Here is a 15,898-nt window from a genome sequence, read left to right as displayed (position 1 = left end):
TCTACTTTCTGTATTTAGGACCAGAGTGGCTTTGAAAATGACTGAATGTTTGAGAGGGTAAACAGGTTCACAATGGGCTAAAATAAGTCTAATAATACTCTACATAAGAAGTCCTGGATGTTGTGGAGGTGAAGCACTCCTAAGTAACTCACATTAGTCAATTAAGAGAAAATAAAGGCCCTATTCAGGTCCTTCACTGTAATCACTTTATTCTCTCCAAAGGATTGAACGTATGACCTGATAAGTGTTAATTCAGCCGGAGTAGGGCGCCAGCTGCCTTGGCTGCAGAAGGACGGCGCTGCCTGCTTTCTTTTGTTCCTCCCTTTTTGTCGTTTCTGCCTCCACTTGAAGAATTGCAGTCTAATTTTAGTAACCCATCCATTATATTAGGCATGAACTTTATGAGGCTGCTGCCTTTCGGATTCCACTTTGGATGATTGTCTTGAGTCATAACTATAAGTTTCTATTTTAATTCAGTGCTATTGAACGAATAGGAACAAAAGAAAACTTCAGGTTTTAGATTAAAGATGTTTGGAGACAGCTGTAAATATTTGAAAAAGGGGCTTAATACTAGGTTTTTTCTGCTTATGGGTTTATTTAGCCTTTTTTTGTTCATTTATTTTGTGATTTGGTTTGATATAACTCGTGCTTGGTCTGTTTTACACCAGATGCTTATAACCATACATGTACCTAATTCAGACATGGTGAGACCAGCCAAGGATTGGTCCTGCTGTTCATGTGTTTTTGTTTCCTCCCTGCATCAGTAATAAACATTCGCTGCATATAATAATCATATTTAATAATAATGAATGTGTTTGTTTTGTTTTTTTCTGTCCATTAATCAGGGTGAAGAGGGGCCTCCCAGTCTGGAGTACATCAAGGCCAAGGACTTGTTCCCCCAGAAGGAACTGGTGAAGGAGGATGAAAGCCTTCAGGTGAGCTGTTTTTTTTTTTTTTAGCAAACATCCCTTTACTCTCACATAGCCTCTCACTCAGTCTCCATGTGAACTTCTCATTTCATTGTCCCTCTCCAGTTTAACACCTTCCCTGACTTTAGGAATAACATTTAGCACTGATATCAGGTGAACAAGGTCAGCATTTGGTGATGGACTCTCTTCTGTTTTGCTAAACTGCTATGATCATGGGTTTATTTTTTGCTGTATGATGAAAGTAACCAAACCACATGGGACTATTGAGTGAGCCACCAGCTCAGATAGGTAAAAATGTATCAGTCCCATCGCTTCTTTTTTTTTTTCCTCCTGAGCAGTTGCCATCTGTTTCATCATATGAGACACTGCAGGTGTTCGTTAATATTTTTTTACATGGCTATCTGGGTGCAGACCTCTTTGAATGCAGCTGCATCACTAGGACTTGGTCTTTTTGGACAGATTCAGTGAATAGAGCTTCTTGATCTCCTTTAACATATTTTAGCTGGGCCCAATTCCTTTTAAAGGTTTTTATAAGATAAAATATAAAAATAGGATTTAAAATATTTGCTCCAACTTCATTGCGTAAAAAGATCCCATTGGCTTGCATCCTGGAGATGTTGACCCTAAGCAATACCCTGATGGCTCTCTGGACATTGCAAGCTGCTCATTTATCCCTAAGGGATGAGTTAAATGCAGAGGATACATGTTACCAAAACAAACAACTTTATCATCACCATTTTGATTATTATTGTATTAATATTGTGGATTTTAGAATCAAGATTTACATCACATCAGAAGTCTATGAAATCGATTTTGTTATATTGAAACAAGACTTTCTCAATGATCTAATATCAACAACACGGTTAGCAAAATAGTGATCCTAAAATCTTAATGTGTGTGTGTTGGGGCATACCTTAAATCTAGAATCTCCAAGATGCAACATGTGCCATAACGGAGGTTGAAACCTTAAAGGGATAAATGCTGCAGTTTCACACTTCTTATTTTCAACCTTCCTGTTATCCATTTAAAGTTTGACTCTCTCTTGCCCTCTCATTGCCTAAATGAAAAATCTCAGCATGTGGTAGAAAATGTAGTTTCATTTTCAATAGGTCTTCTAAAATGGCTAAATTTCCTCCATCATTTTAAGGTCTCTTTAAATGTCTCATCTATCAGTACTAACTTCCACATGAATGCGCACATAATGAACCCAGTTATTAAAAAATGACTGGATTCTGGTATCTTCATCGTGTTTTTTTGGGTTGTTGTTTTTTTTTGGTCACATAGGTATTTTTCCAGCTTGGTTTTAATGACAAACAATGAAAGTTGTTTGATACAATAGGTGGGATCATTTAACCTGTTTATGCATGTAGTGACAAAGGTTGGCAGGGATTCTCTATATACAGGGGTTCCCAAAGTTTTTACCTCCTGACCCTAAAAATAACATTGACCCCCTAGAAATACAAATTATTATTTCACTCTAAATTCACACATAGAGTAAATGAATGTATATGAATATTGAATCAAGTTAACACTAGCGGACCCCTCAGGGGGTCCCTTTTTAGCTAGGAATGTTTCATAGGTTGTACACCTTGGTGTAACACTTCTTTAGATTTTGCATGGCATAGTGGGGCAGTCAAATTATAGTAATTTAGACTCTGAATCACTATTTCCTGCATTTTGAGGTGGAATGCAGCTAACTTTTTGTCTTTGTTGCAATGCTACTTTTGTCCTGATTATGGGAAGTATGCGTGCTTGACTAGAGGTGGAAATTCATAAGGAAGACGTGAGATCATTTCAGGTACAATATTATGTTTCATAGGTTAATACAAACAATGAGAAAGTGTAACTTAAACTTATTGCTAATGGGGAAACTTGATTGTTACATATACAGCAAGTTGAACAAAAATGAAGAACTGAAGCTCTAAAACACAATCTGCAAACCAATAGAGGAGAAAGTGCCAGGACTGCTTTTATTTCTATGCATATACCGGTACTTAGATTTTGCAAGTGTAAGTTTAAGCATGTGTGTTGCGCCAAAGGGAAATTTTACCAGTTGTAAATGTTTAAAGGGCAAAAACAGCGCACTGTTATCCACAAAGAACATCCATTTATTGATCTTTTCGAATTACAGACTCCAATTATCTCGAAGAACCATGAAAAAAATCGAGGCATCTGATGTAATTTACTTTAGCTGGTGTTTTTTCTCCCATTCCGGACACAGTGTTGTCCCAAAGAACAAAAAAAACCCTCCAAAATATTCCTATCGTTATCAGGCATTCCATGAATTTTCGTAAACTTTTCAAAGTTTGAAGCTTACCTGCTTGCAAACAGCACAGCGTGCTTGTTCCCGCAAATTAAGTTGTCCATAGGGACATTAAACCATATTCCAGTGGAAAATTAGGGCTTTGCAAAGCCGTACCTCCCAGTTTCTAATATTTTTAGTAAACGGCCTACAATGTATGCCTTTATGCTTTGCTAGATAAAAACTTCTACCTATCCCTACTTTGGGAACCTATGTTTTAGATGGTAGCTGGAGGTAATTGCTTCTGCACTTTGAATTTTAAGAAAATGCTTTTTTAAAATGCTTTATTTGATGCTAACAGATGTGTATAAACCATGCAGAGAATTTATAACTTTTTGTAGCTTTTCTCTCCAAAGTTTCTTAATTTTATTTTCACCTCTTGGCTGAACTGTAACTTGTGGCGCCTGTTTTCTTTTCTTAAGAATATCATCTTCACTCCTGCAGAGAATAAAACAGGGCAGCTGCAAAACATGTGGGTCACTAGAGAGAGGAGGACTTGCTAGGCTGTTGGTGAAGATGAAGCTTTGATGGGCAATTTTCTGTCTGCTCTCCGTGGAGTAGAGGGTTTGCTTTTAGGCTGTTTGGTTAATGGAGCTGAGCATCATGTTTAGAGAGAAGATGACAAAAGAAAGATGAATAGTTGAGGGAGCCTCCCAGCCTGAGGTTATCCACTTCTGGGTTTATTTTGTGCTTTTAAATTGAACTGTGTTTCCAGTTGATTTCCAATGAACTGAGGGGAAAATCAGCTTGTTTTGAGTTTTTATTTATAAAGTGGTTTTCTTTTAAAAGCCTTCCGGTGAGAGAGTTTAGGGTAGTTTGGTTTGAGGAGATAAAAGCTCTATAATCATCTTGATTGCAACATATGATATGCTCCTCCCCCCCGTCCTTGACACATGCAGTCACACATTTTTATCCCTGCTTTAATCTTTTGATTGTTCTCAGTCATTTCTCTCATTATCAGTATTTCCTTCTCACAGCTGCTTGCTTGCAGACACCCCATGCCTTATTTAATACGTTTCTGCTCTGAGTCTGCACATTTAGGTGTACCTTGGAGCAGGGTGTGCATGCCCTGACATGCAGGCTGCTTGAACCGGAAGTCACGACTCACTAGTCGGAGCATTATTCATGGGCGTTCCTTCTCGGCCCGTTTCTCTCCGTGGCTCGCCGTCTTCACGTTTGTGCTTCCTAAGGCTTCGTAGAGGAAACGTGACACAGTTATCTTCTGCTGCTCTTGCCAGCTGCCAGTGACTCATGCACCCACTTTAGGAGCGCAGCTTGTTTAATGCAGCTCCCAGTCAGTACAGCATGCTAACTATGGCAATCTGGGCAGGAAGTGTTGGTCGTCTCCCAGAGCGGAGAAACAATCAGTTTCAGTGGCTGCAGAATCTCATTTCAGGCATAATAATGTCTTTGCATTATTAATTCATGCAAGCTGCCAACATTGATGTGGTTTTTGCACATGAATGCAATGATGCTATTGTGCTCAGCTCTCTGTTTTATCGTGCATAATTCTATATCTTTGGGTTTTTAATGTCTGCGTTGGAGGTTTTATGTATAAACCTTACAGTCTGGCTAGGAAGTTCCTGAAACTTTGAAAATATGAGTCTGGAAAAGTTTGCAATGATAAAGCTGGAACTCTGGCTAATTTTGTTCTTCTTTCTCTTCAAAGTTAGTCAGAAGAGGTATTTTTTCTACTGAAGAAAAATGTAAACGCTATTAATGTTTTAATAGTTACGTTTTCCCATTAGTTGTACCAGGGGAGTCGCTGCCTATATTTGGCTCCAGTGTTTGGCTGCAGAACACTGTGTGCTCCATTTCCCAGGTTAAGCTGGACTTTTATTTTTTTCTGTCTGGACCGATGCAGCATCTGTTTAGAAGAGCAGCAGCAGGTGCAGCATAAATATAAGGGGGTTCCTTAACACCCATCCGTCATCAAACGAGGGACACACTGTCAGGAAAAAAAATAAAATAAAAAGAAATACCGCCACATGCTCTTGTAATTTTGTGTTTATATTTGATGTTTTCTCTTAACTCAGCTGGCCAAGGTCATCGCGAGTCGTTATCATGTCTTTATGACTGTGACTAACATCCTGCATGATAGTGTAACACATTGTTTTGATCTAGAACCATCATGGCTGCTGCTGTTTCTCTAGTTTCAAGTCGACCCGATTTCTCCTCATCTGCCTCACTGCATGCAGTCTTTTTAGCATGCCCTGGTAACTCCAGCTCTGAGTGACTCAGCAACACATGCTAATGCAGTATGAGGTAATGTTGTCTCTAAGCAACGCCATTGTCCCCTCTACGAGAGCCTAAACAAGATCTAAGTAGCCATTCATGACAGCAAAGTTGTTTTAAGGAGACCAGAACAGAAAATCGTACCGGACCTCATGCTATCCTGCAAAAAACTTTGCTTGTTTTAATCCCCTTGAAAAAGCATCTGTGACATTAAACGGTAAAGTATCAATCTCTTAAAAAGGGAGGTGAGAAGCCAACCGCTGTGAATGTAATTAAAAGCTTCAGATTATCTCTGAATTGAAACATTATTGAGGAGTTGGCAGATGTAACAGGCGCTTGGCTTTTAAAGATAATTCCCCGCATACGAGTTAAAAAAAAAAAGTTCTCTTGACCTCTTCTAGAAAACCAATTACCTTAATGTAGGGTGCTGCAGCCAAAGCCAGGGCTTGGCTGTGACTATAATAAAATGAACACAAGTAGGAATGTTAATAGAAAGGCTGGGATCCTGTCCTGCAGCCCTGCCTCCTGTTTGTCTGCTCATTCAGGCTCGGCAACAAGCCCTTTCTGCTCACAAAGGTCCCTCTGTAAGGCTAGAGGCACGTTCTAATGGGACACCTTAGACCTGCATGCCAGTGTTACTGTCACCGGTTTTATTTAGTGAAGGTTTTTATTTTACAGAAACTTTATGCAGAAGTATTCACACCTCTTGTACCTTTTTAAAATTTTATGGCTGCCTTATATGTTTTATTCAATATTTCCAGGCATGTTTTACTGCAGGGATGGTGTCTGTTTATGTTTCATCTTAAAAAAATCCTTTAAGGTATTGAAAAAATGACAAATAATACAGTGCAATTTTTTTTTTTTGCATTATTTACAACAAAACAAAACCTAACATGCATGTTGTTTTCAGAGTCATATATGACAAAGATTCTGCAGTTAAGGCCAGAAAGCCAGAGCACGTTCCTCCATATTGCTTTCTTGATCTTTCACATTGTTTGTGGCAAACTAAAAGTAAATTAAACAGTCGTCTGTGACATTTTAGAGCTGGAGACATTATTTTATAACCTAACTCTGCTTTGAATGACCCCAGAAACAAAAGTGACCTTTCTGATGTGTTCCTTGGTTTGTTTACTAATGTTCTCTAGAAATTTTTTTTTAAATAAAAAGGACACGAGGCAATTTTGACTTTTAGAGTTAAAACCATGTAATTTTCACTCCATTATACACATTGTATTGGTCTGTGCCATGGTTTAGTAATAAATATGGCAAACCTAAAGGTGCATGAATGCTAATTACATCAGAATCGCTTATATTTTACAGTGTTTTTTTTTTAGGGCGGATTTCTTCCCCCATTTTTATATTGTTATAAAGTATACGAAAAAAGTTAGAATTCCTACTAAAGGAAACCTTTATTAACAAATCAAACAAAACAAGGAAAACGGCTGTATTATTAGCCGGCTGATATATTGGTCTATTTCTTTAGATTAGGTTTGGGATAACGCATATAGAGCTGTGCATCCATGAGTTTTTTAAGCCAGACCTAAACCTAAACCTGCGTCTTTGTCTCTGCAGGTTCCATTCCCGGTTCTTCAGGGGGAAGGAGTGGAATATCTCGGTCATGCGGACGAAGCAGTCATTGCGATCTCAAACTACAGACTCCACATCAAGTTCAAGGACTCCGTCATCAATGTGAGTTTGCCTCCCGACAAAGGGAGCTGCTGAATTAGTTTGCTTCAATACAAACAGCAGAGCCCCGCCACTCCACGGGCCAATAGCAGCAGAGAGGAGGGTTAGTGTTGGACACACAGGCTGTCCCCTTTCACCCTGTTTAAGTTTTCTCAACACATAACTGAGCTAACAAGGTAAATAAAGCTGAGGAATTCAACCAGAGTGCTCATTGCTGAGTGGTTTTAGCGCCGCTTCAGCATAGTTTCTTCTTCCAACACTGTACCACAGGAGTTGCAGGCTTTCTTTTGATCTACCGGCGAAAAGGCTGGAACGTGACATCCAAGTGTTAAAGCCCGGCCCCCGCTGGCGCTGCTGTCCGCTCCTTTTGACGTCAAGCGTTGCTCAAACACAAATGAGCATATTGTTTGTCCTCACTGGCAGTGAATTTTTCTCCACATTCCCAAATCTTAGTCAAATTTTTCAGGGTTCAATTTGTTGAAACAGCGGCAGAATAAAATAAGGAAAAAGGACTGATCATTAAATATGCTCCTTGGGATTTAGCTTAACTAGAGTTTATATGTAAGCGGCGAAGCAGCGCTGTACTACTCATTACCCAACCACTCGGACTCCTGCACAGATGAACTCTGTCTGAAAGTCACAACCTTTCCCTCACATGTCCTTTCACAAGTCACCCCATACTCCTAAGCTGTTTTTGCCCTTTGCTCCCATCTTTGTTTGTCTTTCTGTCTCACCATGAGCCATGTGTGATTTGGACATGTGCCGCTAGCAGCACATCCATTTAGTTAGCTTTCATCTTGCCCTCTTTGCTGTTTTTCCTTTTTATCTTTTCATTTCCGTTTTGTCTCCAAAGCCTTTTTGGGTTTAATTTTTTTTCCCATTCCCTCTTTTCCTGTGTGTCCTCTCCCTCCCTCTCTTTGTGTGTGCTCCATGGTGGTACTGTGTTTTAGACCTACCCTGGTGCGGACAGTGAGATCTCTGTGAGTACACTATGATAAAACACATCCCTCTGTCACAGATTAGACAGCCTGCTCACTCAGTCCTTCACTCTATGTGGCTGGAAAGCACTAAAGACAAAGTGTCTTTGTCTTTAATGATGAAAACCTTTGATTTTTATCCAAATTAGTTGCTATCCTTTAGACTAAAAAGGTTTATTTTTCACATAGCAGCAAGTATTTTGATATACCGTAATACGATGCATAGTCTCCATTTTCCCACCTGTGAACCTTTATGAGCGAATTCCAGTAATTTTTAGAAGCTGACAAAGAGCAAAAAAAGCTTTATTATTATTATTATTACAAATATTGAATCCAAGTAAGGATGCAGTCCTGAAGGAGAAGGTGGGAATTTCTCTGCAGGATTGTCCTCTGCTTTAAACAAATGAAATAAAATAAATAAACTTATTGTGTTCGCTCTGTCTCCCCCTACAGGTGCCACTCAGGCTGGTAGAAAATGTGGAAAGCAGAGATATGTTTCAGCTGCACATCATCTGCAAAGACTCTAAAGTTGTCAGGTAGGAAAATAGACAGTTGGGTTCTTATTTAGGCTTTAGATGGTAGTTTTATATTAGACAGTCACATGAAAAAGAAATGCGGTGCAAAACTTTCTCTTGAATCTGTTGCACTTTCCCTTAGAAATGTGTATTTCTAAGGGCTGGGTATTTTCGCCAAAGTCCTGAATCGATTAGATTTTGATTAATACAGTTCTAAATCGATTGATTTCGATTCAATCTGTTTTCACAATAATAAAAATGGTTAAACTGTGAGTCAGAATACTCATGTATTTTACTTTTTCCTGTCACATCCTAAACACAAAGTGCAAACTTGTAAATCAGACAGTTTAAGCTTGAGAAGTGAACAAAACTGTCTCATAAGTGCAAGCTTGTTGGTGAAAAGTGAAAAAGTGAAGCCTCACTCGAGCAAGCAGTCGTGACACAGCGGAGACACAGCAGACATTCATGAGCTGCATTATCTTCTCTGCACAAACCGTATTTGCAGCGTAGTCTGTAACAACTACAGGGTGTTTGCTGGTCAGCCCCCATTTGTTAATGTCTTCAGTCAACCTATTAGCTATATTTGCAGCTGTCTGGCTTAAAATCATCTTGAGTGCATCTTTCCTGCTCATTTGAATGTGAACGTCACGTGCGTCACTATAAAACTAATCGATCTCATTCCCTAAACATCGATTCTGCAAAAATTTAAAGAAATCGATTAAAAATCGATTAAATCGATTTTTTTACCCAGCCCTAGTTGTGTCATTAACTAGTTGTGTGATTGGATATTAAGGATGACAATCTGTGATTGTCAAAACATTTTACAAACCAAATCTGTAAAGAGGCGTTTTTTTCTGTTGAATTTTAGTTTGCAACAACCCATACAGAGTTCTGAGCACATGAAAGAATATACTGTGGTTAGGTTAGACTGTGGATATATGTGTGTATATGTGTGTGTGTATGTGTGTGTATATATATATATGTATATATATATATATATATATATATCTGTCCCCTTCCAAATGTATTGCTCATATTAGCCAATTGTTCTTCTTTATTGTAATTATCTGGAAAAGTTGAGCCACTCTTACTGTAGCTGAGTAATGAAACATTTGATTGTTTATATATCTAAAGCAACATTGAGTACCCTTTTAACCCACCTATATGCTTAATTTGAGAAATATTAAATTATTTTTCAAGAGACCCAAAGCGCCGCTTTACAACAGTCTGAGCTCCTCTTAAACACCAGAGCTAGATTAGCTAAAAGTTGCTGTTCGAAAACTCAACAGATTGAACTGTTGGTTCTCTGATCTAGGATTTAATCTAGAGGGGTGAGTGTTTTTGTCTTTACAATGAACTGCATAACTTCTCAATCTGCTGATCCAAATTGGTCTGCTATGAGACACTGAGACAGACTGGTTTATTTAGCGACAGTCCGTTATTGCTAGTTGCTTTCAGGGGCGTCAAAACTGGCTTTTAGAGTATTTGCTCCCCTAGTGGCTAAAAGTTAAATAGTGCTGTTTTAATAAACAAATGGAAAACATTCACTAAATGTTTTACCTCTAAATGAGGCTTAGAACAATAAAAATAAATATCTTTATTCATTTCATCATTCTGAACAAAAAAGTGTTTGTTTTTGCTTTAGCTTAATGTGGGGAGCCACATTGCACTTATTACATTATTTATCCTCCTTTATCGTTTCCTCTGTATGTTTGTGGAAAGCTTGATAGAACAGGATGTGTGAAGAGAGCAATTGAGTTTAATTTGTTTAGTAGTTTCATGGTATAATAATTATGTTTCTGTTAAATCAGTGCTTGCCATGAGCTGTTATTTAAACGTAGGCTAAAGAAGCTAAAGATAGAGAGCTAAATCTGGTTACTGAAGAGGAAACACAGGCTGAGAGCTCTACTCCTGAAGACGGGGTAGTTGCTGTCCAACATGGAGTCTGGGTTTGATTTAAGCGAAGGCAGTGATTTTTAAAGCTTCAGGAAACAAAAATCAAAAAAACTCAACAGTTCATTCAGCGTAACTGAATCCTGTTTTCTCATCTGAACCCTGGATTCTCCCCAGATGCCACTTTGCAACCTTTAAGCAGTGCCAGGAGTGGGTGAAGCGTCTGAACCGGGCCATCGCCCACCCGTCCCGGCTGGAGGACCTGTTCGCCCTGGCCTATCACGCGTGGTGTCTCGGAGCCAGCGCAGACGATGAAGACCAGCATGTTCACCTCTGTCGCCCAGGTTTGCACTGCCAACCTAAAGCTACTGTGATTGTCAGGAAAAAAAAACAGCATTATTTGTTTGCTTACGCCGCCATGTTAATGGGTGTTTGCAGGGGACCACGTCCGTCACAGGATGGAAATGGAGGTCAGACGGATGGGCTTCGACATGCAGAACGTTTGGAGAGTGTCTGACATCAACTGCAACTACAAGTATGTGTGCAGAACACTGTGAGCAGCCATGATGCTCTGACAATGAATGTGGAGATGCTCCTGTAGACCAGTGCTGAAATATCCAGGACTTCAATATCTGTGTTTCCTTTTCATTTCGCTAGGTTGTTGGCCAAAATCTTTATCTCAATGAAGCGATTAGCAGTGCGGTAAAATCACACCAATAAAACATTTATCACATGTGGTACGGCTCAAAAGAGGTTATTGGAAAAATAATTATTTAATTTGCAGCAGAAAAGCTCCATCTAATAAAGTCAAAGTCAAAGTATGGACATCTGTGAGGGTCTTAAGTTAAGAATAATATCTCCCTGCCTCAGGCTAAAGGTTTTATATTCATATTTCATAAATTAAGCAGATGAGCAGCTTGCTTTATTTTCTTTAAACACCCAGAAAAGATTCAGGCAGGTTCCAGTTACTTTTTAGTTACTCAGATTATTTAAAAAAAGAAGCTTTTAAATATTTCTGTAAATGGTTTGGTTTGGTCACATTATTTTAAATTGTTTGCACCATAGAAGAGTTTAAAATGCGATAGCGGAAGAATCGCAGGCTTCTTTGAAATGAGTCCTGTGTAGGAAGCAGTCTGTCCATCCTGTTGAAGGAGACAGAGATGCAGCTCCATGAGCTAAATAAACCAGCTGCATCCTGCTGAGTACCATGACTCAGCACAGCGCTTTACTTTCATCCTCTCAGTCTGTCTCCCCCTCAGCAGGTGGAAGGAAGTGTTATGAGACCAGAGACGGGTGGTGTTAGGGTGTGAGCCTGAGCTGAGACTGATTCACGTTGTTTCTCCTCAAGGTTGTGCTCCAGCTACCCTCAGAAGCTTCTGGTTCCCATCTGGATCACCGACAAAGAGCTGGAGAGCGTCGCTTCCTTCAGGTCCTGGAAGAGGATCCCCGTGGTGGTCTACAGGTGAGCTTGCTGACCCACGCCACAGCTCGCCCTCAGACCTCTTTGGTTTACTCATCAACACGTGTTTTGACTGTGTGGCTCCCAGGCATCAGAAGAACGGGGCAGTGATAGCTCGCTGCAGCCAGCCTGAGATCAGCTGGTGGGGTTGGAGGAATACGGATGACGAGTACCTGGTGACGTCCATCGCCAAGGCTTGCCACATGGACACAGGAGCCAAGGGGACGGCGGCCAGCCGGCAGAGAGGGGAGGCTCCCGACTCCTGTGATAGTGATTTTGGTAAACCTTCTGCTTTTTGTGTTTACGTGTCGACTACTGATGGTAAAATGATTCCAGTAATTCGATGAAAGCAAACCTCTTAATCAACGTCGTCATCCATGGTGCTGATGAATCACTTTTTAGAGGCTTTTTTTCCCATATTTACCAGGTGACAACCTCAAACTCCTCATTCTCTTTATGAGTCTAAGCCAAAAAAAAAAAAACGGTTAATTGTTATGAAGTAGCAGAATATTTTATTAAAATCTGTGTGGCTTACACATTGTGGTCCCTGTACTCCATAGCCTCTAAATGCAGGCCTGTTATTTATATACTTCTATCTTTTGGTGCAGTTAAAGCTGTGGAGCATCAGAGCATGATGCTGCCACCACCATGCCTCATAGTGTGGATGGTGTGTTCAGATGGACGAGCCTTCAATGTTTATCAAAGCAGAGCTGTGCTCTACTGCTTTCTGCTGGACTCTTTAGAGCATTCATCCATCATTGGCTCTCCTCTTTCCACTCTTTCATAAAAACATGATTGATGGAGGGTTTTTATTTTATTGTATTTTTCTTTTATTGGAATTTGTTGCTTTGCACAGTTGGCACCAATATGTGAAAATTGAAGCAGACGATTACAGAACGCTCTGCAGGCCGCTGTTTTTCTTCAGAGATCAAGCTGACCTGGACTCCCGCAGCAATTACTCCTCTAGCATGAGTTGCTGCTGGAGGCGTATTGATTCTTCCAATGGATGTGCACGGCTCCTCTCCCCCCCTTCAGCTCTGTCCTCCTGTTTCTTTTCCTCAGACTCCTCTCTGACGGGCGGCTCAGGCTGTGACGACAGCACCGTCCCACAGAAGCTGCTGATTCTGGACGCCCGCTCCTACACCGCCGCTGTGGCTAACAGGGCCAAGGGTGGAGGCTGTGAATGCGAGGGTTAGTTTGCTCCTCATTGTTAAATCTTCAAACTCTGTCTAGGATAATAATCTAGGAATTAACAAGTTAAAAACAGGTAAAAAGTTTTTTGACCTATAACTTGTATGTTATATTTAGAGTACTACCCCAACTGTGAGGTGATGTTTATGGGAATGGCCAACATCCACGCCATCCGCAACAGCTTCCAGGCTCTGAGGGCCGTCTGCAGTCAGATTCCAGATCCGGGAAAGTAAGTCGATCCGTCTGACCTTTGTTTATCTGAGCAGCTCTGGCCTCCTTTGCACCTCCCCGTCTGTTTTGATGCTTGCAGTAAAGCAGCACCACCTCGAAACGGGAGCGTTGCCATGGTGCCGTCCTGGTCCTGCTGACTTAACCCACTGCCTGCTTGCACACAGATCTAGTTGTCTTTCCCTTTCATTTGCTTACATGGTTTGCTCTGTGGGTTCTGTGTCTGCATTTATACTTTAATGGTCATACTCTATTTTAAGGCCTGTTTCTCTCTTAGTGTCGGATTTAAGTTAAAGTCACCCGGTAATTTAATCTGATGAATCTTTGCAAAAACTCCAGGGGCTGTTTCTACCCAGGTATTGTCTCACTGGTTGTGTTTATAATGACCATCATATGTAATTATAAAAATAAATTGGCTTAATAGAAACATGCTTTTTTTTGGAAAAATATACTTTTTGGTCATTTAAATTTTTTTTTCATTTCAAAAATGCCATTTAAACACTGTTTTGTTTATTAATTTTTTTGATCCCATGAGAAAGTTAGTTGACGTTTTCCAATAAGATATCGTGTATAAAGACCTACATTTGGATTTTAATAGCATTTCTTATTCAGTGGAAAAGGACCATTGAAAAATACTTTTTTTTTTTTTTTCCAACGTTGGCAGAATATTTTATCACAAACGTTTTGCATGTATTTGTAATGGAAATGCAACTAGATAGGTTTTACCGTCACAGCAGCAGCTTTATGAGTGGCATCAGCGTCGCAGCTCTTTCTAACACCAAAGGTTATTTCTACAGATGCAAATAGATTCAAATGAAACTAAAGATAAAATATATATTTTTAGCATCTTTTAGGTGTCTGTGTTTCCATGCTACAATAAAAAAAAACCTAAATTTATTTCAGTGGGATTTTATTTGACACACCAGGACAAAATTATTTTTTTTTATAAAAGCCGTCCGATCAGAACGAGATTTTCATACCGAAGATTGATGAATATTTTCTTCAGGTGCAAAGCTGATTGAGACTTTTCCTGGAAATTCTTCCGCTATAAATGACATGTTTTACGGTCTTCTTCTCGGAGCACAACATCTTTTCAGATATTTGTAAAAGCATAAATAAGTTTTCACAATGATTTACCACCTAATGATACTTTATTACATACAGTAATTGAATATGTTAAGATTTAGACGCTGTAAAACAGTTCCTGATTAGTTTTTTAGTGAAGAAGGAAAAATGTGTTTCTCCTTTAGGTATAAACTGAAAAATAGATGCTCATCTTAAATGCACATTTTTATTTATTTATTTATTTTTTTTTTATCAAGAAAAGTTTGCATTAGCAAAAAATTTTTTTTATTATTTATTTATTTATTTTTTAATCCTGTTTAAGATTATATCTTTCTTTTTACATGTTATATTAATTTTCTTTCAGATTTTGGTTCTTCAGGCTGAGTTTTACAAATAACTTGTGTTTCAGCTTTTGTTTCACAGATCACCTTTTCTTAAGCGTTTGCATTGGGCTTACAGTAAAGAGTACGGGATCTGGGAAATGCAATCGCGAAAACGTAAATTTGAAAATTTGAAAAGTACATTTGAGAACTGTTGTATTGTGGACCACTGATACTACACGTGAACTTACTCCATAAATTGTCATTTTAGCATCCGCTCAGCCTGATATCCAGCATTGCACTATGACAATGTGTAGCTGGCGAGGGTTCAAAATCTAAATGTAGATGCAGAACTTCTCATTGGTTTGGCCCATAAATATCACCCCCATCAACGTATTGTGGAAAAACTCTTGGAAAGAAATTACTGAACTTGAATTGACATGAAGCTTTGAAAGTTTTGGAGGCAACTGTCTTTTCTACTTCTACATGTTGTGTGATGTTAGCTTGCCCCCCAGAGTTGGCCTGAATACTAGATGTAGATTCTAAAAGCTGCTAATGTTGTAAAATTAACCCAGCTTTAAAACCGAACCATAATGGGTAAATTGTGATCATATAAATGTCAGAGTTGGCTAGTAAAATTAAATTAGAATTGGGAAGTCAGGCTTTTTAAAGATCAGCCAGAAAACTGTCGTCGGTGCTGAACAAGGTTAAGTTATAGAGTTCGTAATCAGAGTTTTGATGCTGCTTGTGAGCTAAAGATGCTGAAGCTCCTTCCTGTTTCCTGCTCTGTATGAAACCATTTAGGAACCATTTCTCCCAGTTGGTCTGATCTGCTTCTCCTCGCTCCTACAGCTGGCTGTCTGCTCTTGAGAGCACCCGATGGCTGCAGCACCTGTCAGTCATGCTGAAGGCAGCCACTCTGGTGTGTGGCGCGGTGGATTGGGAAGGCCGGCCGGTGCTGGTGCACTGCTCAGACGGGTGGGACCGCACCCCCCAGATAGTGGCTCTGGCCAAAATTCTGCTAGATCCCTACTACCGGACATTAGAGGTGAGTCTGTACAGATTAGTCTGCTGCTTTAAATTATTGTTCATATGAAG

The 15,898-nt window shown here is 39.6% G+C and overlaps 1 protein-coding gene across 3 annotated transcripts in view; it reads left to right on the top strand.

The window, feature by feature from the left end:
• The first annotated feature begins 839 nt into the window (after positions 1 to 839).
• The window catches only part of mtmr4 (myotubularin related protein 4), a 28,692-nt gene continuing 13,633 nt past the window's right edge, over positions 840 to 15,898 (top strand). Inside the window, exons 1-11 of one of the 3 annotated variants that reach the window (XM_038273687.1) lie at positions 840 to 935; positions 7,039 to 7,155; positions 8,103 to 8,132; positions 8,583 to 8,665; positions 10,715 to 10,881; positions 10,976 to 11,072; positions 11,886 to 11,999; positions 12,085 to 12,275; positions 13,059 to 13,187; positions 13,305 to 13,416; positions 15,653 to 15,848. In XM_038273687.1, the coding sequence (XP_038129615.1) occupies positions 8,622 to 8,665; positions 10,715 to 10,881; positions 10,976 to 11,072; positions 11,886 to 11,999; positions 12,085 to 12,275; positions 13,059 to 13,187; positions 13,305 to 13,416; positions 15,653 to 15,848 (1,050 nt within the window). In that variant the 5' untranslated portion in view covers positions 840 to 935; positions 7,039 to 7,155; positions 8,103 to 8,132; positions 8,583 to 8,621. Of the gene's footprint in view, positions 936 to 5,382; positions 5,497 to 7,038; positions 7,156 to 8,102; positions 8,133 to 8,582; positions 8,666 to 10,714; positions 10,882 to 10,975; positions 11,073 to 11,885; positions 12,000 to 12,084; positions 12,276 to 13,058; positions 13,188 to 13,304; positions 13,417 to 15,652; positions 15,849 to 15,898 lie in introns of those variants that run through there. The other 2 variants (XM_038273686.1, XM_038273688.1) reach the window with 2 other exon arrangements.

The sequence above is a fragment of the Cyprinodon tularosa genome, unplaced genomic scaffold (assembly GCF_016077235.1).
Source record: "Cyprinodon tularosa strain WSP-4 unplaced genomic scaffold, ASM1607723v1 ctg885, whole genome shotgun sequence".
NCBI lineage: Eukaryota > Metazoa > Chordata > Actinopteri > Cyprinodontiformes > Cyprinodontidae > Cyprinodon > Cyprinodon tularosa.
This window is presented reverse-complemented; position numbering and strand designations above follow the sequence as displayed.